At 34.2% G+C, this 27,798-nt stretch overlaps 1 protein-coding gene across 1 annotated transcript in view; it reads right to left on the minus strand.

Moving 5' to 3' along the window:
* DNAH7 (dynein axonemal heavy chain 7) overlaps positions 1–27,798 on the minus strand; it is a 118,944-nt gene that overhangs the window by 53,036 nt on the left and 38,110 nt on the right. The window contains exons 21-37 of the mRNA XM_087731018.1: positions 27,070–27,210; positions 23,775–23,987; positions 22,743–22,852; positions 22,102–22,270; positions 20,717–20,819; positions 20,488–20,615; positions 19,068–19,280; positions 17,885–17,983; positions 14,192–14,440; positions 12,310–12,459; positions 11,053–11,235; positions 10,108–10,284; positions 9,663–9,794; positions 8,785–9,009; positions 7,165–7,362; positions 2,977–3,132; positions 822–990 (exon numbers count right to left, since the gene is read on the minus strand). Coding sequence (XP_087587144.1) covers positions 822–990; positions 2,977–3,132; positions 7,165–7,362; positions 8,785–9,009; positions 9,663–9,794; positions 10,108–10,284; positions 11,053–11,235; positions 12,310–12,459; positions 14,192–14,440; positions 17,885–17,983; positions 19,068–19,280; positions 20,488–20,615; positions 20,717–20,819; positions 22,102–22,270; positions 22,743–22,852; positions 23,775–23,987; positions 27,070–27,210 — 2,815 coding nt within the window. The remainder of the gene's footprint in view (positions 1–821; positions 991–2,976; positions 3,133–7,164; positions 7,363–8,784; positions 9,010–9,662; positions 9,795–10,107; positions 10,285–11,052; positions 11,236–12,309; positions 12,460–14,191; positions 14,441–17,884; positions 17,984–19,067; positions 19,281–20,487; positions 20,616–20,716; positions 20,820–22,101; positions 22,271–22,742; positions 22,853–23,774; positions 23,988–27,069; positions 27,211–27,798) is intronic.

The following is a 27,798-nucleotide window of genomic DNA, read 5'->3' on the forward strand; positions in this document are numbered from 1 at the left end:
CACCATCCCAAACACAAAAGTAGTATCAGCGGAGAAGGTTCACTGGCATGTTCATGTGTGTGTTTGTGTGTGTAAACAAATCTACAAAAGAAAGGAGATAAGTCCAGGCAGGCTGAAGCAGAAAAGAGAAGGAAAGCACCAATCACAGCCTGATTAAACACTGTAAACGTGCTCAGCTGTGACAAACTTTAGGTGGTATGTTAGAGGCAGGGCTATGAACAATTCTGTAAAAAGAAATGCTGTTACATGATTCCTGCTGTAGTGAAGGAAATAGATTGCAAAGATTCTTTAAAAGCAAACACAACAGAATCAAAGAAACATTAATTCCTCATTTTAACTGAGAAAATATGCGAGACTCAATTTTTTTAACTGAATAGCTCATATAATCAATGTGTATGCAGGCTACAAGAAATACAATGACCTCTTCACATCATATGCTTTACTTCTTTTTTTGGCCAAATAAAGTAAGGTCTATCTGCTGAAGAACATCACTTAGTGCTATTTTAAAAAGTTTTGAAGAAGAACAAAATTGACTGAAGGCCAATGCAGTGTCTCATTAGACCAAAGAGATTTCATAGATACTTTGTAGACACATTCTTGTCTTCCTGAAAAGCAATATTTCTTCCTGGCAGGCTTGTATAGTCTCTCTGCTGCTCCTCAACCACTCTACTATGACTGCTGTTCATGTTTCCTGCAAGGAAAGGGTTCCTTGAGTCCTATCCCTAGCCATAAAGACCCAAACTGTAAACCTATGCAACAATAAGCATTCAGCCTTTGGAAACCAAAGAAACAGTAAAAAGCATGTAAGACACATCTCTTACCTGGTGGTCCCATTGCACACACAATCTGAACATCTACAAGTTTAATCATTGAGCAGTCTTTAAGGTCATACCAATTCCAGTGATCTAACCACTGCCGTAGTAATTCAACAGGCGGTTGAGCACCATAAACCTCTCGTGCTGGCATATTAACATCATCTACAAACACAACCTGAAAAGAAAAACATAAAGGATTTTGCATTTATTTATTTTACTGAATACATGCCACCATTTTGCTTGATTCTGGAAACAGTGCACATCAATTCACTCCCATTAAAATTAGTGGGAGTAATACACATAAGTACATGTTTTTGAAAAGTGGCCATAAGCTCTTAATGGAGTTGATGCCAAGTTAAACAAAAATCAAACTCAAGAAGTAACTGTGCCAGCCCTGTCTGGGCTGGGTTCCTCTTCTTAATTACCCTCATAGCAAATTGCTTTTTCCTTATATCCAGTCAGAACCTCCCTTGTTTCTATTTACAACCATTTGCTCTCATTCTCCTGTCATGCACCCCAATGAAGAGCACGGGTTCATCTTCTTAACAATTTTTTCATAGGTACTGGGAAGCTGCTTTTGGTCCTCCTAAAGCCTTCTCTTCTCTGGATTGAACAAGCTGAATTCCCTCGGTTTAATCTCACAGGGCTTGTGCTCCAGTCCCCTGGCGATGTTGGTGGCCCTCTGCTCAATCTCAGACTCACATAATTGTTTAGGTTGGAAGAGACCTCTTGAGATCATCTGAGTCCAACCCTCCTACCTAAGCAAGGTCAGCTACAGCAGGCTGACCATGACCATGTTCAGTCAGATTTTGATTATCTCCACTGATGGAGACTCTACAACTTCTGTGGGCAACTTGTTCCATCGTTTGACCAACTTCACAATAAAAAAGTGTTTTCCTAAATTCAGATGGAATCTTACATGTTTCAATTTGCTCCCATTGCCTCTTGACCTGTCAGCGGGCACTACAGAGAACAGAATGCTCCCTCTTCTTCATCCTCTCTCATCAGGTATTGACACAATTGATAAGATCCCTGCTGAGCCACTTTATCTTCTCCAGGCTGAACAGTCCCAGCTCTCTCAGCCTCTCCTCATATGAAAGATGCTCCAGTTCCTTAATCATCTGTGTGTCCCTGCACTGGACTCACTCCAGCAAGTCCGTGTCTGTCTTGTACTGGGGAGCCCAGAACTGTCCAAAGCACTCGAGATGTGGCTTCACCAGTGCTGAGTAGAGCAGACATATTGCCTCCAGCACAACCATGTGGTGCATCAGCCACTCCTTCCAGTTTTGTATCACCTGTAAACTTGCTGAGGGTGCACTCTGTCCCAGCATACACATCCTTAATGAAGAGGTTAAACAGTATTGGCCCCAGTATCAACCCCTGGGGTACGCCACTAATGACTTAATCTGCTTGAATTATCAAAATTCTTCCTGTACTAGAGGGTCCAGAACTTAACACAGTATTCCATTTTAATAAGCACTGAGTAAAAACGAGTAATCGCTTCCCTTGGACTGGCAAGTCTGCATCCACTCCTGCCTTATCTTTTCCCTTTATCCAAAGGATCAAGGAGAATACCACCTTGGTTCCTATATCCTTTTCCTTTCCCCCCAGAGGTCTGTAATCCCTTTTGATATATTCCACATCTCTCTTCACAGTTCACCGATGCCCACATAGATGAGCAACAAGAGGTAATAATCTGCGGGCTGAACAAGCTTCTGTAATTTCTCCACAACATACGAGATCCAGGCCTTGAAGAAGTGACAAACCCTATGTGATTTCATTTCGAGATTTCTGTAAAACTCTGAAACCACAATACTGCCAAGAGCTATGCTGTCAGCAACAAGCTTACCCACACAGAACTCTTGTCTCAAGGATAATATCACAAAATACGGAGGGGGAAGTATGACAATGCTGTTTCACAGTTATTCATATCATATATCACATTTTCTTCTGTTGAATGAAAGAGGATGCGTATTACTGGGAGAAGGGAGAAAGAAGAAGAGAAACAGGAGGATCTAAATTAGAAGAATAAGAACTCTGACAGTTTATTTCAAATTGAGCATCCTTTCTTGATATCAGCTGTGATCAGTTGAGAAAATAATGCATTTACATATTTGTTTGCATTTAAGCACTTATTTACATATAGAAATATATCAGTTACCATTCTTTTCCCAAGAGGAGGTCCAAAAATTCCTCTTCTCCTTTTGTCCAGCTTGGACATTATAATATTCTGAGTCTGAGCTGCTGTAGTTTGTGCTGAAAAGTTAACGAGCAGTGGCTTGTAGACTTCTTTATTCAAATTATTTAGAAGAAAATTCTGGAAGGATTGCGAAGAGGAGAAAGTTAAATTATATACATAGATAAACGAATTTTATAGCACTTTAGCAAATAGCAATCAAACTGACATTTCTGTACCATTTTTATTTCATTTAAAATTATAAAGTAGTAACTTATCTCTAAGAGAACTCTAATAATCATATTTCATCAGATAAACCACTATTCTTTAATAATTCAAAACATAATAAACTTAATTTGTCAGAGAAAAATTTCTACCTCCAATATAGACATTTTCACATTTTCTCAAAAAAAATCTACCTGTTATATAAATTCAGCATGTCAATATTTTGCACACAAAATATTTCACGGTACTAATTAGAGTTGATAAATATTACCTGTACTAATCCACACCTAAATTTGCAAAACTATCTACAGGTCCAAATATTTAGGCTTAGTTTTGAAGAGTTTCCAGGATTATTTCTTTTGAAGGCCATAGCAAGAATATCTAAAGATAAGCTTTACCATAAAGATTGGTAGTATTTTATAATGTTAACTACCTTCCAGAGACTCTTACGTTAGCTGCAATTTAACCTCTGGGGAAAATCTGGATCAAAGTCAGCATTTCAAGTAAGACTGAATGGGACTCATTTCTTACCCACAGGTGAGTATAATCACAGGGGGAAGATACCCTCCCATCCTTCCAGCAGTTGCTACAGAGCATTACTGCATATAAAGTAATGTCTCTAATGACTAATCTAATCTCTGCCAACAGCTGTTGGGACTTTCCAGACCATACAGTCTTTTCATCAGAAAGAATGTTTAATCTCTATCCTTGAAGGAAAAATCTGAGCTGCTGCACAAAAATATAACAATGACAACTCATGGAAACTATAGAGCAATGTGACTCAATGGCCATATTTCTTTTATTCTTTTGATCAGTTCTGAACTCCCAAGAAGTATCACAATTTCAACTATCACCGCAGAAATGAACTGGGCAGTAGAAACTAGTCATATTCTTCATTATAAACAAATGTTTTATTTATGCTTTATTATATTTCTGACATCAAATTCCAGAAACAGTCTTTTATGAAGAGATCTCCTTCCAGTCTTAACATTTATTTTCTTAATATTTACTTTCTTCAAAATTATTTCAGAAAAGTAACTTAAAAACAAAACTAAGTTAAATAATCCTTAGTCAGTAACTTCACAGTTAATTTTTATCACACAAAAGGAAGGAAAGATAACAGATTCAAAAGCATGAAGCCAAATTTATTTTATCTGCTTACATAACTTTCAAGTTTTGCTCCCTCTGCAAAACAATTGAGCACACACAGGCTTCATGCTGATTGCACTGAAGCAATCAACAGAAGCAAAATCCTCTACAAAAAGACATGCTGGAGGAAAAAAGAACAAATAAAATCAATTTTGTGCTGCTCAGAGGAACGGCTTCTTCCTTCTCTCTTATGATTTACTTAGAGAATCTCATTAGCTAAAAATGCAATAATGGCTTTGCCATATCTCCACTCACATATCCCCTTTTTTCCTCAAAAGTATACTTTCCCACAGATCTAGATGGAACCCAGTGAAAAATGCTGAATTTGGAAATTTCTGTATGTGAACCTCAACAGCATGAACATTGTATTGGCACAGTTCCATTGCCTGTCAGGCTTTAATAGTCTCCCAGAAAGATTGATGGTTATCAGGATTTAACCCATTGTAACTATCAGATCTGTCTGAAGAATTAAAATTTATCTAAAATTTTTAATCAAGACCATTAGAATAATTTTCTATATTACCCACATTGTTATTTTAATAACCACATAACAAAAATAAAATAAACAAAGCATCACTTGGTGACTGAAGATGAAAAAAAGGAAATACTCTCTCCCAAAGTAACGATGACTCAATTATTTCAAAAGATAATAACGTCTGCTTTCAATTATAAAGTCTGATTTATCCCTTTAGACAGAAAAAAAATCGTATTTGTAGACATGGAAAAAAAAAAAAACAAACACTGATCTTGATCTCTTATTCTAATACCTGAAGTTACAATTCTTTTTACAAGATTTTTATTCCTTCTGATTAGAATTTCACAAGCTCTGAGAAATATATTGCATTTGGCTGTACCAAGTCATTACTTACTATCATGTGTTTTGATTATCATTAGGCACACTCAGAACTGAGTATATCTTGCCTCTTTCAATATAAAAATGTACACTGATAACTTGAAACAGCTGTCAATGATTTGTTTTCTCTTCAGTGCTCAGTGCTCATCTTATTTACTGAACAGAATTAAAATCATATTCAAAGACAAAATTAATTTTCTAACAAGCTTTTCTATGGTACACACCAGTACAAAGATATGGAAAGGTAATGGGCAAAATACTATCCAGTTAGATATCTAACTTAGATAACAACAACTTGATTTTTTAAGAACAACACTTCTGCAAATCAGAATCCATGGATTCAAATCAGCACTCCAGAAAATACAGAACACAATAATTGCCTGTGAAAGGTTTGACTTAGGTGACTTGTCTACTTTTAGAGGACTTCTGTCACTGACAGGGACAGAATCCATCCCCCAAAGCTGCTGTTTTCCTGAATTTACTGCAAGTTTTTGAAGCTCTGCAAGTGGAGCAGAGGTTCTACATAAAATAGTCTTTTTTCTTTAAAAAAAATTATGTAAATAGACTAATAGCCATAGTGGTAAGACTGGAATCCCACAGGGGAGAAAAAAAGTGTATGATCATGCAATTCAAGAGTTTATCATAATGAATGCACAAGGAATGTCAAATTATTTTATAAGGTAGAATTTATTAGCTTCTGAACTCTCTATTTTACTATCTTAATATTCTTTTTAATGTATTGTGCGTGTCAAATATAGGAATACACAATTTAATATTAGTCTAGATAAGATGGCTGAGTTGAGATACCAATGTATAACATAACTTCTTTAATTATTAAACAATTGCTGACATTGCTACTTTCTAGAAAATGAAAGACTCGCGTTGAAACAATTAACTGTTTATATACTAAAAAAACCTGTTTTTTTTCCTTTCTACAGAAAGATTATATCAAGCTTAAAAACCCTAAAACTAGATCAAGTATTAGTATTTTGCCAAGATTTTGTTTCAGAAATAACAGAAATTGTGTACTGCCAAGAGCTAAAGTCAAATTAGATTATCATTATTACCTGTGCTTCTTTTTCATTTTCTCTCAAAGACAAGGATAACACAGTTAAAGAATATTTGGCATTCTATAAAACAGGACACATGATTGTTTTTATTTAAAATTTATTTCTCTTGAAATGGGCAGCTGCTTTTCATTGTAATGAACAGATAGATCTAACTGGTTATCTGAAGAAAACTGCCTGAGAAGATCTTAACTAGCTAATTCCCCTTCCCACTATAGTTTTTTTCTATAAAGAATTCTTTGGTAATACTGCTGTTAATTGTTTGCCTTCGTGTTTCTTTCACTGACAAAATTCTTGTTCTTCCCTGTTTTCCAGTGCATAGAGTTGCCATAGTAGCATCTGGCTAGAAAAGGTTATCTACTAAAAACTTTTCCACAATAACAGAGCAGCACACATTTGTGCTGCTTCTAACTCTAGGACGTATGCATTCCTTTTCTTGTTGTTTTGAGCAACCCTGACTGGATGTCTTACTAAATGGTTTAGTCTTTTGTGCATCAGTGTCTGTGCGGACTATCCCAAGTATATCTATAAAGACAATGCAAAGTAAATCAAGACAGGAACCAAGCTGAATAGTCCTGTTTGGTTTCTATTAGCAGCTTATTCCAGTGGATATCTGGGTGCTTCTTAAGGATTAGTCTGGAAGTGCAGAGAAGGTAAAAAGAGGGAAAAAAAAAAAAACAAAAAAACAAAAAAAAACCCAAAAAAACAAAAACCAAACTACCACCTTTTGCTACACAACTGCATTTTTAGTTGCCCATAATTTCATTTCATAATATCCAACAATTCATGTCTAATTTTCCCTTTTATAAAAAATTTATCAAATTATTCCTCATCTTACCCCTTCTATAACTGTCTAATATCAGTATTAAAAGTACTTACAGTAATATAGGTACTTTTTCCAGTTCCTGTTGGCCCCACAAATATAGAAGGTTTTTGATGCACTGTCAACAATTCCATCAATGCCATGTATCGAACAGTATCCAGAGTTGGTACAATTATTTCATTAAACATCATATCTTGAGGTATAGGAGGAGCTGATTTGAGTGTTTCCACCCAGGGTTCCCAAATTCCTGCTCCCTATTTTAATTGATATGAAAGTCATATATTTATAATAAACAAGAAAAAAACAGCATAGAACCAATGGAAATAGAAAAACCAAAGTTCTACGACTTAACAGATGGGATTATCAACCAATTTCTAAAAGCATTAAAAAATAACTTCATAGGTTTGTTTCAGAATGCAGTGCTTTCAATTGAGAGTACTTAAAAAGAAACATAACACCTGTGCCTGAAGCATGCAACTACTGAAAGACAAGGACTGTATTTTTACCTTTTATATCTGTAGAGATATTATATATATACAATGGAAAAATACATATATTTATATATACATTATATATAGTATATAACTTTGTAATAAAATAGGAGATTACTGTATAAATTTAATCACTAAACTAAAAAAGCATAGTGAGCCTTTTCACAGACTCTCCTTCATAATAAATACTTCCAAAGTATGGAATTTGAAAGCATATTAATATTTGTGCTGAAGGTCCACAGCAAAGCTTTCTCTTTTAGATCAGCCTACTAGATGAGTCCTAAAAGATGTCAAAACTCTCCAGCAGTAAATTAATATAAGGAGATCTTTAAAAATTGTAAATAGCCCCAAAGCAACTGTATATTCCATCTTATCCCCAAAAATTTCTATCTTGAGATAAAAGTCACATGAAATTACTAGAGATTGCTCTCTCCTTAAGTCTTTCTTAGAGGGAGTGTATTTCCACCTCTGAACACAAAACCCCCTTTACTGGAAGATCATGTTTTTATGGATTATGATCGGAAGACATAAAGCCTTTACTGCTGATTGAAATCTCAGCCATTTTCCTTGGCAAGATGCAGGAATCATGCATGAGCTGAAATCTAGACAATAGTAATTCTCATTGTACTGCAACAGGACTTCGCAGGAATGACAAACTCAAAAAAAAAAAAGGTACATTTATTTTATCTTGGAGTCTCTGGAGCATACTAGATCCAGTGTCTGAAGTTTTCTTCTCCAGTGGGAGAGATGTATCATGGATTCACATCTTAATCCCAGGAAAAAGGGGCAGAGAAGAGGCACAGAAGTAGCCTACTACAGTAATGAAAGAGTTATGGCCTAAAGTATATCAAGTGCTTCCTCAACCTAAGAAAAGGGCTGAAACCCAAAATAAAATGATCTTGCAAGAAATCAAGAATAAAAAAAATAACAGAAAAAAAAAACCTGGTTGAGATTTTCTGCAAACTTGTTCTGCCACAACAGGCAATTATTCTGGCAGCCAAAGAGACGGGCTTTGGTACTGCAAGTCCCAGCCAGAACACTGGCTTGCAAGGATGGATGTCTGGCCTATTCAATGATAAAAGAAGCAGGCAGCAGAAACAAATTCACAATAACAATATACGCCTTGTAGCATTCATAAAAGATTACTTCAAAATGGAAGTCCACATCTTATTTTGCAATCCTTACCTTTTTGACAAACCGATAATCATAAATTGTTCCTTCTGTTGGAAATGGGACTGTGAAAGCTTTTGAAGGCTGTTGATCAATACTGCTCAGCAATTTATATCGTTCTTTTGTCTCCTCACGAATTGGTCCATTAAGCATTTCTCGCACAACTTTGTCAAATTTCAGTCGGTCATCTTCCTTACAGCTAGCTCCTACAGACCATATCAGTGAAAACAAAAAAATACCCTAGAGTTGGAAAAAAACCAAAATGTAACTTCAGTACCTGCGTATTACAAAGTCCTTATTCATTGAAGTCAAAGAAATCTTTGCCAGAAATCACAATAGAATTACACTGGACCAACTTGATTTTATGTATACAGTATGGAACCATGCTGCTGGTAAAATAGAACACCATTTATGTTAACTATCAGCATCTGATAACCTTTGTTGTGCAGCAAAATGCCTGACCTGCTCAGTGCAGAGCCGTTATTTTGAGGAAGTTGAAGCGTAGACTGCTGCTTGTTCCAGAACAATTTACATTATCTTTCTGTTATTCAAAGGCCTATCTCATACAAGTGATAGTTATGTCTGTTAATAGGACTTTCCTTGAATTGTAATCCTTAGATAGCATTGATCCAACTAGTAACAAACTGAGATACCAGAAACCAGAGAATCATATACAGTTTTGCCTGGTTAGTATAACATTCCTTAAATTTATATCAAGAGATCAAACACATCAGACTCAACTATGTATCAATTATCAAGAAGGCAATAGTATTTTCCTCAACGGACATTACAAAAATTCTAATGATGAAATATAGGGTTTGTTGCTTCTGAAATCCATTTCACTGAAGCCTGGTTTGGAATTCCCTATTCTGTATGTTAAACAAACCGCTTACCTCAAGCCAAGAGAAAATGTCATGGTCATTCATAGCTTTAACTTCGGCTTCATCAGCAAATTCATCCATCATGCAGTCCATCAGATTCATTAGTGATTGAATTAAATTTGTATCTGAAGTAGGAGAAAGTTCCTGAAAAGAAAGCAGAAATACTCTCAGTTGCAGGTATGTTTTACTCACTGAAAAAAGACTGCTAGGTGGTACGGTCTTCTTTGTCACTGTGAAGATAAAACAATACTGTAGGATAAATTTGTCTAAAATACATTCAGAAACAAGTTGAACAATACACACAGAAACCTTGCTCACAGCCTTTATATTTACAGCTGTTTTTAAAAATTAATAAATATAAATTAATATGGTCCAAGTAAAACAATTTGTTCCTTTGGCACTTCGAAGTGAAAATAATTCAAACACTCTTAGATTCTCAGAAAAGTTCTTATCCTACCTTTGTGTATTTCCTAATAAACTCAAGACATAGCGGAACCATTCTGTCAAACAGGCCTATTATAAATTCTTTATGCATAGAGCTGATTCCTGAATGCATTGAATTTAGCCAAGACATCATTAATGGTCTCCAGCCTAACATATGGGGCTCCATATAGACCATACCACACCTTGACACCTAAAAATAAAGAAGGAAACAGGTGTATGTTATCTTATGTGATCTCCAGAGGTTTTTTCCTATCTACAAGAACTTAAAATAACATTCATTGTTATAACATACAGCTTCTGGGATTATTAGAAGCTGGTATAAAGTGTACAGTGGGGTTCTGTGAGCCCTGAGACAGATGAGTTTCAAGCCTAGCTTTAATATCACAAAGGATAATAAACTGAATACTAAGAGTGCCTAACAATTTTTAATTTTTTTTCTATAATTTGTAAGTAAAAATTCCTCCCCAGTATGACTGTGCAGATATTTCCTTCTGTGTATCTTATTATCTGAACCTCTATTCATATTCAAGAGAAAAGTTTTGTATTCCACAAAGTGCCATTAGAAAAAATAGGGATGACAGATATAGACAGGTGCCAGAAATGCAGTGATTGTTGGTTTTATCAGAATTTGTCTGGGAAATTAAAGATTTGCACATGAATGATTTTATTTTTCTTGTCAGACACTTGCAAGGGCCAGGCTCTGAACAGTTTCAGGGTCTTCTGTGTATGTAACTTATATGACATATGTAAATATGTAATTTTTCACATCAGATTATAAGATTATAAAAAATTTAAACAAGAAAAAACGGGCTACAATGTTCTTTACTTTAAACATATATGAAAGAAATATCAAACTTATAATTACTATTCTCAGTTAAGTAATTTTTTTTTTAAATTAGAATATATATCACAATAATGAAAGACATTTGTAATCAGTCTTTCAAAGACAGGTACTTACAGTAGCAGGAGAAGCAACTTCTAAATCCATTGGTTCAAAAATAAGGCTCATTTGCTGTGACATTGTGATGATCTCTCCACTCATAAGGCACAACTTTTTATTATCGTCAAGCACAGTATTCATATTCTCAATCCATACTGCATCTACTGGTCCATCAAAAACCAGCCATTTCCTGTCTGGAGTCTGGTTTGCAGAAAATATTTTTAATCAAATTTGCAATTTATTTTATTACATTTATTGTAAACTAAATATTTTAGATCTATAGTTATTCTCCACAAAAAAATAATTGAAAATACTCAGAGAGTTGTATTCACAAGCAATTTCTGAAATCATAATCTATATTCACAATTTAGTTTTATAACTTTAAAGCATATACTGTAGTTAACTATAGAAGGTTAATATCTTTGAGTGGTTTCTTTCAGTTATACTTGCAATGCAGTACATTGCTTCTGTCAAACTGCAACATATTCAAATACTTTGACTTATGACATAGTGAGAGCATTAATACAACAAGTTACTCATCAGTAATACCTACTGAACACTTACCATGGAAGTCAATAGGACTAATTTAAGGAATATGGTAATATCTTACTGTAATGTGTCTGGTTTTTTACAATATAAGCAAATAGTCATAGGTATTAATTATATTTCTTATCAGAAAATACAAAGCAGTTGTGCAGTTCTGCAAATGTTATTAGAGATGGTGAGCTTTGCACTGATCAGTTTCAATATACTATTAGTTTATTTAAGTTTATGGGGTAAAGAGTCCGATACTGCAATCACAAGCAAAAAGTAAAGTGTCTGTCAGGTATCTTCTATTATACTCAGTGAAAATATTTCAATGCACTTTAATGAAAGGTCAGCCATAAGCCACACACAGACAGCAGTTTCTTCCAAAATAAACGTCAAAATGCCCATATACGTAAACAGCACAGGTCTGGGCCATAAACAGATAAAATAAGGAATGGCAATATAGTAGAAAGATTAAAGATTCATTTATTTATAACATACACAAACAAACAAAAAAACCCCTTTATCTTTATGTAAGGAGTTCTGAAGCACAAATCTTAATTTACCAACATCCAAAAAGTACTTTGCATGGAGCATACTACAATCAAGCCAAACTGCAGTCTCTGGATTCAAATGATTAAGCATATGAATCATACAATGGTTGTGCAAACAACATGTAATTAAAATCTAAAATGTATGAACTGAAAAGTCATTTCCCAAAATGCTCTAAGCCTTTTAAGCACTTACTGGGGAAGAAGCAAATGCTCTGAAGCTCACTGCTAGGATGCCATCTGACCATTCATGTGACACTGGATCAAACTGGCCATATAGCTGACCCATTGTTATGGATTTGGGATTTAAAACAGTGATCTGAACTTTGTTTTCTTCCATCAGGCCCTGAAGACACAAAAGTAATAAAATCTGTTAACACCAAACATGCAATTTATTATGCGATTTGTTTCATTTTGAATTTTACAGTTATATATTATTATATCTTCATAAAAATTCATCAGTTTACAGCAGGAAAGACATCGCACATATTACATTTGAAAGATGGTTTACAAGTGTCTAAAGACAATTATTCCAACTTTATCATATGTAGTTGGAAGTCTAATTTTAATACTGAACAGTGGCTTGATTAAAAAATAAAAAAGAATTCCAACTGGAAATCAGGCAGCCAATCAAGAGACCCTATTCTTACACCTTCAAAGGATTACAACAGGCCAAGCCCTTTTGTCTCTCTATCCCATTTTCCCCATGTTTAAGGAATAAATATGACTGCCTTGGTAAATTTCTGAGATTGATGTGAAAATGACATTACAAACTGGTTTGGGTTTTGAGTTTGGTTTGGCTTTTTTTTCCCCACTTGAACCATGTAAAGATACCTGATTTTACTTTTTGATTAAACTTCAACTGATTCTTTCTTCGCTCCTTGTGACTAAATATGACATTTAATACTGCATACATCAGAGATCAGGTGGCTGAAAACCACTGTCCTACAGGAATGAATTACAAGTGACAAACTGCAAACACTCATTTGAACACATACTTACTATAGCCTTAAAAGATAAGAAACATGTATCCCTGCTTTTAAAAAAACATCTCTTTCCTTCCAAAAGCAGCCCTATTGTTTATGAGCTTCAACTGAGAAATCAGGAGTTTGGCATCATTTCATGCATGTTCTGCCTGCCTTCCTCCCACAGATACACATAATCTTTCTTTGATTCCCTTCATGAAATATAAAATGCAGGAATTTTTACTATACTGTTTCAAAGGAGAAACAAGTATGTTTATTAAAAAGTATGATTACAACTTCTGTTTCTGACAGCATGTATTGAATTATAATTGATTCTAACATAGTTTTTTATTTCACCAAAGTGAATATTCAGAGGGAAATGTAATATTTAAAGAAAGGGGAAAACAGATAACGTCTTCTTCGGAAGAGTTATAAGCTATGTGAACAGCAAACACACAAGCATGACAAAAATAAAATTAAAAAAAAAAAAAAAAATGAGTACAGCAACTTTGTCACAGTTGCCCAGGTAAAAAATTAAAACACTGTTGCAATGACAAAAATTGGGATGTACAATCTTCATGATTCGTAGGCACATTACAATTTTCTTTTGTATTATTTCTGTTAACAGCTTCTTACCTCATTCATGACAAATCTCTCCTCATCTTACTCATCACAATGCCCCCCAGTTATAAAATTTGGATATAGTCCCAATACAGCTGCTGGAGAACTAAACAATCGGTTCAGATCAAGGAGAAGATTTCTTCAAGATGGTAAAAATCTGGTTGGAAGTCTGGTATAAAGCTTTCACAAGGAACAGTTTTCCATGAAATTTCAAGTAGCTAATTCATTCCTTGTCCAATCCAATGAAAGAATTTAGAGAAAACGCCATGTGTAGAAATGCATGAAATGTATGAAATGTGTATATTTAAAACTGAGTCATCCTATCTTATGTGAGTTTGGAAGTACAGCTTCTCAATCAAATTCTTTAGCTTTTCCTTATGCTTTTAAGTTCCTTAAAGTAAATTCTGTATTCAGTATAAATACTAAAATATGTTTATAAATTTTTTTTGAAAACAGTTTTCACCAGAAATATTTATAAAAATGTTTAGATACCTTCTCACATATGTCTCCCAGTGCTCCTGCCAGAACTCGATATGCACATGTTTTTCCCCCAAAAGGCTCTCCAACTATCATAAAGCCATGACGCACAATCATCATCTCATATATCTGCAGGATCTTCATAGCAAATACGTCAGTCATTTGCAAATTCATAGCATCACAGTTTGTTTTGATGGCTTCCAATAGGTCACTGTAGTCTGGTTTTGGTAGCTTCACACCAGGAAACAAATCAGAAGTAATACCCTATCCAAACAATTAATTGGAAAGTACACTTATTTTCGCAGTAATCTTGTTTGAAACTCATGCAATCAACCCTTTGTTGACACTAGGTAGACTCGTATCTATTTTGGTTAAAATAACAAGGAATTTCACATGTCACGCTTGTCTGAGCCAAAATTCTGACTTTGTAATTTATTTTTGATATTTATTTCCTGTATGTTTTTCATGTTTACCTGGGCACACAGAGAAGGGAGTAACTGTCTAAGGATATTATTATTTCCTGATAAACATTAGCTTTTATTAAACTAGTTTATAAAACTTGCGGTTAGAAAGTGGAGAAAAAGTTTACCTTTTTTCCTCAATAACTGAAAAATAATTAACAGAAATCTAAATTTAAAAGCAAAAAATCCTGCAGTTTTGCTTACAACAAAACAAGAAAGATACAGAATAAACTGAAGACATAACAAATGACAAAAAGAATCTCTGGGCTATCATTTCAATTAAACAGAACTGCAGTATCAACTTGGAAAGCAAAGATTACTGAAAAACCATTCAAAATAAAACATATTCTTTAGAAATTACAATGACAGCAATTACTGGTGAACTTAGAATTGCATTATTTTGACATTTTTCCTGTTATTATATATGTTGGTTTCCTTCTACTGTGTGCCTTGGTTTTCTTTTAGCACTGTTGGTTTCCACTGTTAACGCATTAATGAGCATACCACATCCTGGCCTTACAGTGCTTGTTTTATTAAAGTGTATTAAAATATATGTTTAATGTTCTGTGCTACCAGGGGCACGTTTTACAATTGACTATGACAAAACCAGGGCTTTTCCAATGAAAATAATCGTATTTGCCAAGTAGAAATATCAAGCCATGTTCAAGGTGAGCACCTTTTCTTGTCTGAAACACATTTGATGTAAAACGTCCATTAGTCATTCCTCTCCTGCACTTTTTCTCCACACTCTTTGTTAAAGAATTAAAGATTTATACACTTGTGCTAGAGTATGGTCTTTCTATGCCTACTAGATTTTATAACTAAGATGAGAGGAAAAAAAAAATCTATTCATAATTTCCTCTTACAAAATGGATGACATAAATATGGGGAAATGGAGGAATACCATATTAAAACAAATTATTTAGTATCACAGCATAAGTTGTACTGCTGGGCAAAAGTGTCTTCTCCATAATAGAGCAGGATCAATTTTATAAATAAACCCATTAAGAGGGCCCAAAAACTTTATGATAGGCCCAATGCAATATCCTACACGATATCATTAAAGGAAAATCTTTTTTAAAGTGTTAAAAATCAAGATTCAAAAATCTGGATGGACTATAAATAATTTTAAACAAAGTGAAGCAGAGTTTTGAGTAAAACAAGATACAGAAAGCATGCATCATTTGCACGCTCCTACATAAACACAGAAGAGTTACTGTGTATCTCAAGCCCGATGCACCTGACTACACTGGAGACCTGAACAATGAAGGCAAAACCAGTAAAATGAAAATGAATGAGGGAGGACATGGGTGTTTCCCCATTTCTCTCAAGTGGGATACATAAATTGAGGGAAGAAATCACTATTTCTCATAATAAAAATGGCAATTATTCTTAAAATCGTATTTAAAATTTTAAATTACATTATTACTGCTGAACTTAAATCTTACTCTAATTCTTTCTGTATCTGGTAAGAATTTCAAACAAATCTACTTTATTGCAGAACTGAAAGAATTAGACTATTACAATTCCCACATACTCTAGGCCTAACCTACTGCTGACTCTTAAGTCTGTCCCACAATGGGTAACTAATTACAGTCACTTTGTGGCATCATGCTCATTTTCCAGTGTTTTTCTGTGTAACATGTATCTGTTCTGTACTGACATAATAATCTACTTTAATTCTGTTTATTAGCCTTACGTTCCTTAGCCACCTTTTGCTGTTTACAGGTTGATAATGTGATATTTCCTAGCTTCAACTTAAAATTTTTTTCCTGGTTTTAGGATATGCCAACAAGCAAAATATTAGTATGTGCAAGGCTATTTCATCTCTAGAGCAACATACATTAGTTATTCTATGAAAGTGAAAAACATATAGTATTACTTCATAAATATACTTAATTTCTGTACATTAAATCCTTATCATTGCTATTCTTATTCTTAAAGACTGAAACTTAGAGAAACAACTAGCGAAGATGCTTCAGTCTTCCTAGACAACTTCTCTAAATTTATCTCCACTATTTCAAAACTTATGAAAATATGAAATCTCCCTTCATGCTCATGACTTGTTTTCAGGAACGAGTGTGTAATTTAGGCAGAATTTTAATGAGATTAGAGTAACAGTGTCCAGATACATATGTTCAGTTTCTAATTCATTATGTTTTCATGTAACTTTGGGCAGGGCAATTACCTTTTTTGTGCTTCAGATTTCTAAGGCTTTTTCTTAAAATTCCTAAAGGAAAGACCTTCCATATTACTTTCATGCCCTCATGGATGTTTTCTTATAGAAATTACCTCATTTTATTCCATTACAAAATTACACAAAAATAAGTGTTATGCACCAAAAATATAATTGCAACTAATATGACTGCTAAAAATATACCTATTACTATCCAAAACAACTCATGAGAGTTTTTGATGTTGTGAGTGTATAACTGCACACAAATTCCCATGGCTGAATATGAAGAAACAATTTTTTTTCCAAGTAAGATCTTTCCACTAATGTTTAAAAAGGTACAGATGAAGGACAATGTTTTCACAGTTTCCAAAAATCTATACACACAGCCCAGATCCTTTCTTCTTTTTCTAACAGGACACAGAAAGCTCACAGCTACCAGAGAAGACTGCAAACTTTTCCTAATGAAGTTCACAGCTCACATTTGTGTTGAGCATGTCTGGTTCAATCAGAGGTACATTGAAGACGCCTATCCTGTGGCACTAGATTAGAAGTCCAATCCAAATGGCACATATTAGGACGCAGACTGATTGTGTTAGTGCATCCCATAAATCAAGGGAGCAAGTTACAGATCATTTTCTCCAGCTCAGTTCCATACCGAGATCAACTCAGGACAAGAATGCATGTGGCCCACTTAGTCTATTTACTGCTTTGCACGTTTTAAATGAAAATCCAAATTTTCTCTTATAAAGAAGAGACTATTAGTACCTACCTATTTCATAAGAATACTTATAAGGTACTCTGAAATCTTGAATACATGATATATAAAAATAGTATGTTACCATTTGAGAAGCAGTAGACTTGGCAGAAACTTTCACTAGTCTAAACTACCAAAACCCAAACGCTCGCTATATTTGCTAGGAAGGAACAGTTAAGACTAAGTTTTAAAATAATTACAGGCTAGATTAAAAAAGTCTTTGGTCCACCTCTCTGATAAACATGCTATATAATATTTTTATCAACTAGTATTTTTAGCAGGCTCTTTACATTACTAAAAATCTGTATGTTTTCTACCTCAAAAAGTGGTAAATCATGAGACAAGAATTTAGGCAGGTTGACATCTGTAATGGATCTAAGGAGCAAAATTTCTTCATCTTCCAATGGATATTTCAGCTAAAAAATATAAAAAAATAGCATTAGTTAATTTTTATATTTTGAAAAAACAGATGTTAAACTTGCTTGTTTTATTGAAAATTTTCTGTGTGCACCTATGCAATTATTTTGGCAGGTTCAGGTCCACTGATAACAACATATGTTCTGGAGGTATGTTTATACATTCATATCAAGGTGTTTGCAGTACTCAGGCCAATTTCATTTTAGTTTATGCCCAGTGATGGGTGTTACTATAAATTTGATATGACATTTTTTCCCAAACCATTGATTTTTTGCTTTCTAAGATATATTCCTTTTCTTCCCAAGAAGGATAATTTTCCCTATTTTGACATAAAATATCTGCCTTCAGCAAAGTGGAAATTCTAAAAGCTTGCATATAGATCTCTCTCCCAGTTTATGAAAAACAATTAAAGAAAAAAAAATACGTGCTTCTTTTGCCACAATACATAGCTTAGTTACTGATTTTGGGTTTTGTAGGGTTTTTTTCTAATAGTAGGATTATAGGTTCCAAAAAAAATTGGAATGGAAGAGAATTATAAATTATACTAGTCTAGCTAAATAAAACTAACTGAATTAATAAAACAACAGCTTGCATTCTTAGTAAAATGTATGCATTTTACCCACAATGCAAGCCAAAACAAAATACTACATCCTACCCCACTTTCTTAAAGATAAAAGAGTGATCAAAATCACACGTGGCAGATATTAGCCAGCACGTTACTGGAAAGTGTTTCCATGCTACGGCAAGGGCAACTGAACCTGGTACGAAAAGCAGAGTAAAGCGGTGCCCAACATGCCAAACAACTCAGTAAATTTGCATTTAACTAGAATTCTTGAAAGATAATCAGCATGCTTATATAGGTACGTCATTCAGTGACAAGTGGTGTGGTGAATGGCCTGTAGCTTTCTCTCTTCTTGACTTTCCTCAGCTTATGCCCCAATACATACCCTTTTCATTTTCAGAGGTATCACAGGATGAAATTTTAAACAGCTACTTTCCATTGTGTAGAATAGCGTACCTTCTGTTACAAGAGTCATGTTACTAAGTTATTGGATGACAAAGAAAATTCAAAAAATCATTTACCTTCAGGTTGCCAGCAGCAGTGAGTACTGACTTCACAGCTCTCATTCCATAATCATAATGGTGCTGAGAAGACAACTGCTCTGAACACAGACGATATGTAGCTACAATTTTTACAGATAGAGGCCGAGCAGTAACAAAACCACAAGAATAGAGAACAATCTCTGCAATCATGGCATAATCAGGAACCATCATAGCTACGGTTCTAAAGAGAGCCTATTAAACATGTACAAGAAAAATCACATCAGAAAAAGTTATACCACATTATTATATACAACTTTTTTCTACAATTACGTAAAATACTTTTTTTTTCATTATTTCATTAATACAGTGACAGCCAATTAAAGTATCATGATTATGACTACAATATATTTAATGGTTTTCCACAAATGCTTAGAAATACTTTATTTTCTATTGTGACAATTCATGGTTGTAGGTCTTGGTGATCCAAGATTAAAATCAAAACCACATAAAACACCACAAGCTCCAGAAGGAACAGAGGCGTGCAATACAGCTACCATAAATAAGTTGATGCTGTCAGACTCCTAACTAGCATTGTTTAGCTGCAGCCTATGCTTCAATTTTACCATTGTTCTACCAAACAAGCATCAGAATACTTTCAAACAGACGAAACTTTCACTACTTTTCATATTATACCAGAAAGTTTTTTAAATTATCCTCTTTCATCTATACAAGTAGTATTTTTGAATCTTGTATTCATACTATGTGTTAGTGAATAAACTTCCCAGACAGTTCTGAGAAATGTTTACAAAGACTGTACTTTCCTACATTTTTATTAATTTATCAAGTTAGTTGCTCAGATTTCCTTGCTTTCTGTGGACACAGGACAAATGTAAAGCGTAAGAAAGGACATAGCACTCTTGTAACAATCACTCAATAATAAACTTAAACAGAATAGAAATCTCTTACATTAAAACCACCAAAAGTCCCTTCAGATCAACCCAAAAGATCAGACAAAAACAGAAATTAATACAAAACCGCTTTTTTATTTAATATTAAGGTATTATTCACTGCTTGTACACTATAAAGCGTTCTTTTTAATTTTTGAACTTCCAGGTGCTTAGCCAAGAAACACACAAAGTTGGGGGTCTTTTAACTTTCTTTTTTTTTTAATCCTGACAGTCAGACCTTGAATCAAGCAACCACTTCCTGACATTTTAAAATGTAGTTTATTCCTATTTTTCAGTCTCATTATTCTTTTTAATGTCTTTTTCTTCTGAGAGAAGATGATTTTTATATTAGTGTAATAAAAACTGAAGGTAACCAATATTAAATATTCTTAATAATTTAATAATTATTTATATACATTAATATAAAAAAATATAATTTGACAAAAAGTGATTTCTTTTTTTACTTTCTGTATTAGCTGTTAAAAGTAATAACATGACAAATGTTATAATACCTTAAGATTATCAGGAAGCTCTGAACGCCCAGCATAACCAGGATTCATGGTAATGAAGACAGCACATGTAGGGTCCAGTTTCAGTTCAGTTCCTTCAAATACTATTAAATCAGATCCAGAATTAATGCCTATGGAGAAATAAAAATTAATGTCATTGCTGGGCAGGTTTTGTTGCATCTTTATTCTTTGTCATATATAAGCGAAAGATATGATTAAAATAACAGGTTACCTCTTTGGATAGTAAAAATCTGCTGAGCAACCACAGAGAGTACTTCCAAATCAATCCTGTTGAATTCATCAAAGCAAGCCCATGCCCCACAAGACAATAAACCCTGGAAAAGACAGACGTATGACTAATTAATAGATAACTACTTATTTTGGACACGCTGACCAAAACAATTCTGCAATAAGAAAAAGTTTTAATGTGCAAAGAAAGGATTTATACCCATGATCCAGAGCACTAACTTCTAAACAAAATTACTCCAGATAGAATTTGATTCAAAAAGAATTACAGAAATTTAAAAACTAAGTTTGCTTCTTAAAAAAAAAAAAAAAAAAAAAGACAAAAAAACCTGTACAAACTAATCCAAAATCCTAATTCTTCTGTCATATGCAAAGTGCCTACCAACTACACACATTTGGCGTGTTTTACCTTTATAGTCAGTATTTTGCAACTGGGCAAGGGGGAAGATTTCAGCACTAAACAAGCCTCCAAAAAACCTACTCTTCTTTTGCATCTATGCTAACAGGGTTCACAGTGAGAAAAAGCAACATAAGAACTTCTGCACAGCTAAAATTAACTGTTTGGTTATGGCATCATATGGTGTACCATGTTACCTGAAGTGCAACTAAAGAATAATTCTCTTTTCCTACAGTTCTGGTTAATTCATAGGTCTTTTCTGAGGTATGCTCCCCAAATGCTACTGCACCGTCTCTGCAGCACAGGTAGTCTTTCCATGGCATTTCATGCTTTGTTAAGAGTAATTCTAAAATTCCCATTTAAGACTCAGAATTTTGCTTTCATCATTCTAAATAAATGCTCTTAATTTAACTTATTTTAGTGAACTTCCGTCATGTTGAATTTTGAAGACAAATCACATCGCTCCCATGCCACCTCTGACTCAGAAGGTAAGAATAATGCCAGGGAGGAAAGCACAAACCAGGACGCTGGACTATAAGACACAGATGTCCATTCAGGATAGATTTTTATAATAGAGAGATGTCTACTCAGGCTAATATCGAAATGAATAAATGCTTGATTTATATAATATAATGACTCTTACCAGCTTATTTAGAGTTTAGATTAAAACTCAAGCCCCCTAAAATTTGCAATCAACTATTAAAAATGCATTCATTGAAACAGCATCTATGTTACCTATTTAAAGCAAATAAAATCATTATGGTATATTTCATTTTCAAAGCACATAAAAACCATTTTGATATCTCAGTTGGACTCTTACTTATGGTAAGACCTATCTGCACAATACTAGCATCATACAGCAGCCTGGAAGTGAAGAAAGATACATTTACAATACCTTAAGACCACTTCAAGTGCCAAAATAATTAACGAGCTTTAATATAATTGAGAATATGACCCTCAAGATTTATCCAAACCTTAAAAAATTTTCCTAATGCAAGGTAATCCAATCCATCAGAACAATTGAAAACCACACACTGTTTAGCTACAGCCTTTGCTAAATCTTTTGTAGTTTCTGTTTTTCCAGTTCCAGCAGGACCTTCAGGGGCACCTCCAAGATGTAGGTGTAGTGCACCAAACAGGGTTCTGGAAATAAAATAAGAGAAAGAAAAAATTGTATGAATTTTCATGCTTTTTTTCCACCTGCTCTAACTTTTACCAGAAACTTTAAAAAATTTGTTTCATGTCTGCATTTTCCTATCATGGTACAGTTTACTTGCTTCTGGCCAGCTGTAGTTTACAAATGTCTGGTAATGTATGAAGTTTACTAGAAGTTTACAATAGAGAATAGCTTACTTTCCACTTTCTAAGTCTAAATCCTCTTGTAATTTATCACTAATTATAGTGACACAAAAGATTAATTTTATCACAAATTTAAATTAAAATATTCATAGAGGACCAATTCTATTCCACCAAAAGAAATGAATCCTATTCTAATTATGCCTATTAGAACATAAAAAAATACAGTTCTGGAGTCATCTATCCTCAGGACTAATTAAAATATCTAAACTAAATAAATTCTTGCTAATACAGTACATTTAGTAACTTGCAGTTTTACCTGTAGCATCTGTCTGTAAGTGGAGTAATAACCAGCCTAGGAGTATTGCCCAGATATTCATATCCGTACCTCAGTCCAGCATTTATCATCTTTGTTTGTAGATGCCCTTCCTAAGAAACATGGCATTAATTTTATAGATTAAATAAATAATTTAAAAAAAAAAACACCCCCACAACTCAACACTATTTCTCAAGTTCCTTAACAGGCCCGATGCTGTTAGAAACAACTGCGTGACAGACTACTGATTGCTCTGAAACACTAGCTTCAATGTGACTCAAAAAAAAAAAAAAAAAAAAAAGCCAATTAATAGATGCTAAAGTATTGACACTAGAAGACCATTTTTTATATTAACTGTTATCTAAAAAAAGATCCTACTAACCATATTGCAGAGTAAAACTGTTGTGTAGCTACTTAGAAAGTTAATGGACTTTCCAAAAGGTAAACAGAAGTAATCATGACCAATATCTGTAGTTATGGTCAATCTGACGACTCTGATACGGCAACGTATGATCCCTACACATAAATTTTTTTTAATTTCACATGCAATGTGTTCTGTATTATGGGAAATCTTGTCCTGATGAATGTAAAATATTATATCCTGCCACTATCCAGTATAAACGTTGTTATTTTTCCAATACATGTAATGCACAAATAAAATATTATTGACAATAAGTCAGATTAAAACATCTAACTGAAAATTGTCATCCTTATAGCATTCTCTATCCTGCAGAATCAGAAAACCAAAATACAGTCTTTGAGTGAACAATTTTTTTCCGTACACCCTCCCCCTGCAAATTCAGCAAATGTACTGAGACTCAGGAGGGATGAAAAAAATAATTTTAATTAAAAACTGTTTGTGTCTGGCTACTGACCATTCTAGTTAGCAATCCATAAAGGGATTGGTTATAGGTATTCTCTTATCAGCAGAAATTCTCATAGTAGTGTAACCATTCTCTGTGTCAGCAAGCAAGCAGAAATTGAAAAACTGTTAACAGAAATTACCTTCTAATAGGATTGAGAGGTATCACTTACCTCCCAGTAGTACCTAAGCTGACTTAACCATTCAAAGTCACTCTCATCTTTGACTTTCTTGCTTACTAGAGATGCAAGAACATCCCTAGCATGAACATCAAGCACAACAAGTGCTCCTAGGGTCACTCGATTCTGCTTAGACAGCTTTCCTCGCACCAAGGTGACAATGTCCTCAATCTGTCTATTATTCTGTTCCAGAAAATCCTCTAGTGCCTGCAAAAATTTTTAAAAGTTAAGAAGTTGCATGTCTAGTCTAAGGTATGATTATTTTTCTTATATAACTTTTATTTCTTTGTATTAAAAAGTTCCTTCTCACTATAATAGTAGTACAATGTCCTTCATTCGCTGGTAGTTCAATAGGGTTTTGGGTTGGGTTTTTTTTCTCTACTTTTACAGAACCATGTGTAAAACGTCAGTGGTACATATCTGGAAACAAAACAGCATACACTATTTTCTTCCTGGAACACAGGAAATAGTCCTTATCTTTTTATACATTTCACATTAAGAAAAGGAAAATGCCACATGTGTTTTGAAGATCTACTTACATGTCTACAATACATTTTCTATGGTTAGGGGACACTGTCACACTAGAAAAACACCTCTATGTCCCACAATAGTTAGAAAAAATAACACATCTATAATTCAAAAAAGTTAACAAGAAAATGCATTTTTCTACAATTTCTCAGTTTATTGACATCTGGTTATAGTCTGCGTTCAGTTAGCTTAATCATTTCTTTTACACAGTAATTGATAGTTTCTTTCAGGCTAATAAGTTGCTGGTAAACAGGAAAGGCCTAATTAAGGAAAGCACTTGTATCATGACAGTACTTAGATGTGATGAAATGCCTTACTGAACTGAAATAAAAAAGTGGGAATTAACCTTAGTAATACATTCACACCAAAGCATGTTTCTATAGAGGAATGGCTTCTCTTTGTCTGGAGAAAAACTTACCTAGGTCTGGTTTAGATTTTTCTCCCTCCTAGCCTGCTGTTCCTCTCCAAACACACTGGCACTGGTAACCCTCAATAGATTATGATGATTTTGAGATCTCAGCTAGTTATTTTCCAAACATTAAGCTTGGATAATCATCTGCTTAGTATGACTTCTTTTTATTTATGAGAATAAAGCAGTAAACACAGAGTTCAAAAGCTGTTCAATTTCTACAGTGTTGTATTAGTTCTGACCAGGACACAATCTGAAATACCTCACTCAAGTCAGGGATAATAACCCACTTGCTTACCACCAAGCTTTCCTCAGCAAACATAAGGTATCAGTTGAGGCACAGAATATGTCTTCAACTCCCATATCAGTAACATTCCTTGATGCTATCCTTCTGACCATATGACTGTATTTCACTGAGAATTCACATGGCTCACAAGACAATGCTCTCAAAATTTATGACACACCTCTGTTTTTATACAGCATCTTAAATCATTATTTGGTTTTAATAAGAAATTTGCACCTTTGACTGATGTATAACACTTATTTGTTGGAAACAATTAACTTTAAAATGTTTGAAAGGGAGCACGTGTGTGTATGCACGTGCATGTATGTGTGAACACATATTTAATATTAACAAGTGACTTAAATGATATTGGCATCCTGTCCCAGAAAACACTGAAGTGCTTCAGGCAGAATGCAGTACTTTTGGCTTCTCACATGGTCACTGATCGTCTGTCATGTTTCTTATGCTTTAGTATACAATGTAGGAATGGAAAAGAGAAAGAATATTGAAGGCTGTAAGACAGAGTTCTTCTCCCTGCCATAGATTTGTGACAGACTGTCAGGAGATGCAAATGCCTCTGCACTGCTTCACTACATACAAGCTCCTTTCCACAGCAGAACAAAGATTCTTGGGCTGAAGCCAGATAAGCAGAATTCCCACTACAACAGAATTTGAGTGAAGGCTACAGGAAGGACAAGTTTCCCTGCATGCCCACATACAGAAAAAGGCTTGATACAGACCAGCACAAGAGCTTTTGTCTAGGCTCGGAATTCTGTAACAAACATTCCCAAAGCAAATTAATTTAACTCTTGCTTAACTTCCTCTTTTATCCACTAACAACATTAACTACAGACTCATTAAGGTGAGGTTGGCTAAAATCTCTAAGATTAGAATTCCTGTCTCTCCTTCCTGAAAGTCTTTCACCAATTGAGGATAAATGGTGCAGAGTATGTAGAAGCCTTATTTCTTTCCCCAGGAAACTGAGGATCTCCTTATTACTGGGAAAAGAAAATATTTTCAAAACTTTTTCAAATCTTCCGATCTGTAGCAAGATTTGCCCCCTGTATTAGCAAATAATGTCCTCTTTTTCCTTTAATTCCCTCTTCCAAAACACTCAAAAGCTTCTTTTCCTTGCATGTCAGAAGTGCAGCTGCTCAAAAAAGCCACTATTACCAGGAGCCATTGCTTCAGCTTGTGAATAAGCAGAAAGTGTTATACAGCCTTAAAATACTGTTCCATATATGGATTAAAGATTAGATTTAACTTTGTGTTTGTGGTACAGCTCAGCTATATATGAACCTGGAGAATCCAAAAATACAGTACTGTGGAACTTCTTTCAATTGATACCATGCCATTGCAAAAAATAGGAATGAAAAGAAGAGAGAGTATCATGAAGTATCACAAAGTTATAACTTCATGTATAACTGTGAAAAACTTTATGTTTCTTTCTGTCCAAACACTAGAGAATGAAATTCTAATTGCCTCATCTGATGGTGGCAATTCTGGAACACTTCCAAATCCAACAGGTGAGAGCATTAAGCCTCAGTGATAAACAGAAGAAAGGTTCTACAAAACACATATCCTGAATCTCAATTCAATGCCTTCAGTAGTTTTATTCCCACTAGCATTAGCTAATAGATTATAAATTCTGTACCAGTCAGGCATATATATTCATTATTTGACAAGGGTGAGGTGGTATATATCTTTTAACACTAGTCCTAGCCCAAGGTAAGTTAGACTTCTGCACCAGAAACAAACAGACAAGCTATGCTAGTCCATACCACCTGAATACACCACCAGGCTGCTTTCACAGAAACATGTAATCTACACGTTGAGCTAAATAGAACGCATCCTGACATAGTGCACAAGCATTGGTGCCTATATCCAAAAGGAAATACTAACTTCAAAGTCTTCAAGGATCACATTTCAGGTAGATCTTTAAAGTAGACACTCAAAGGATTCATTATTACATTGTACACCTATTAATCCAAAAATGTTATTAGCAAAGGTCTGATTTACTACTACATTATATCAATTTGACATAAATTTAAATTTAAAATATTTCTTACCGTTTGGCCATTTCTAATAGACATCTGTACTTGCATCGTCCAAAAAGTTTGGGATACACAAAGAACTGTTTGCCCCGGCCACTCTCTTACCCAATTAACACGTGGAGTTTTTGGATAAGCTTCAAGTGCATCCCCAATGACCTAGACAGGAAAAAGCACACTATAACTATATGTGAAAACAGGTAACGTTCAGCTTTAGAATTAATTTAGGTTAGGTTGTATTACTGAGAACAAAAAACAAAACAAAACAAAAAAAACCAACAGGGTCTAGATTCAGCCTCAAATTCAACTCTATAATACTGACATCTTGCAAGCAAATCTCTCAACAAAGCTCAAAACAACCCCAAAATGTCATAACATGAACAAAGCGATCGCACAAAATTTCTGAGAACTGATTTCGCAACACATTCTAAAATGATTCTTGCCATCAGATACTTAAAATTTTCTATCTCCATCTACAATGAAACTAGAAAACATGTACAAATACAATTTTGTTAAAGTAATATCCCAAACTGAAAGTTTTTTCATCTATTAATTCTAGTAAAAACCCAGAGCTTTTAATTTTGCAGATCATATTATTTAAACTTATATCTAACATCAAGTGCATTTTCTAATAATAGAATGATTAATCTGGTTCTAGCACCACTCAAAGATAATCCCAATGAAATCAAAGCTTGCACTGGAAAAAACTTCCAGTCCATACCAACAGGTTGTTTTCCTGCCATTAAC

The sequence above is a fragment of the Nipponia nippon genome, unplaced genomic scaffold, assembly GCF_047370975.1.
Source record: "Nipponia nippon isolate SJK-2023a ecotype South Korea unplaced genomic scaffold, ASM4737097v1 scaffold_5, whole genome shotgun sequence".
Lineage (NCBI taxonomy): Eukaryota > Metazoa > Chordata > Aves > Pelecaniformes > Threskiornithidae > Nipponia > Nipponia nippon.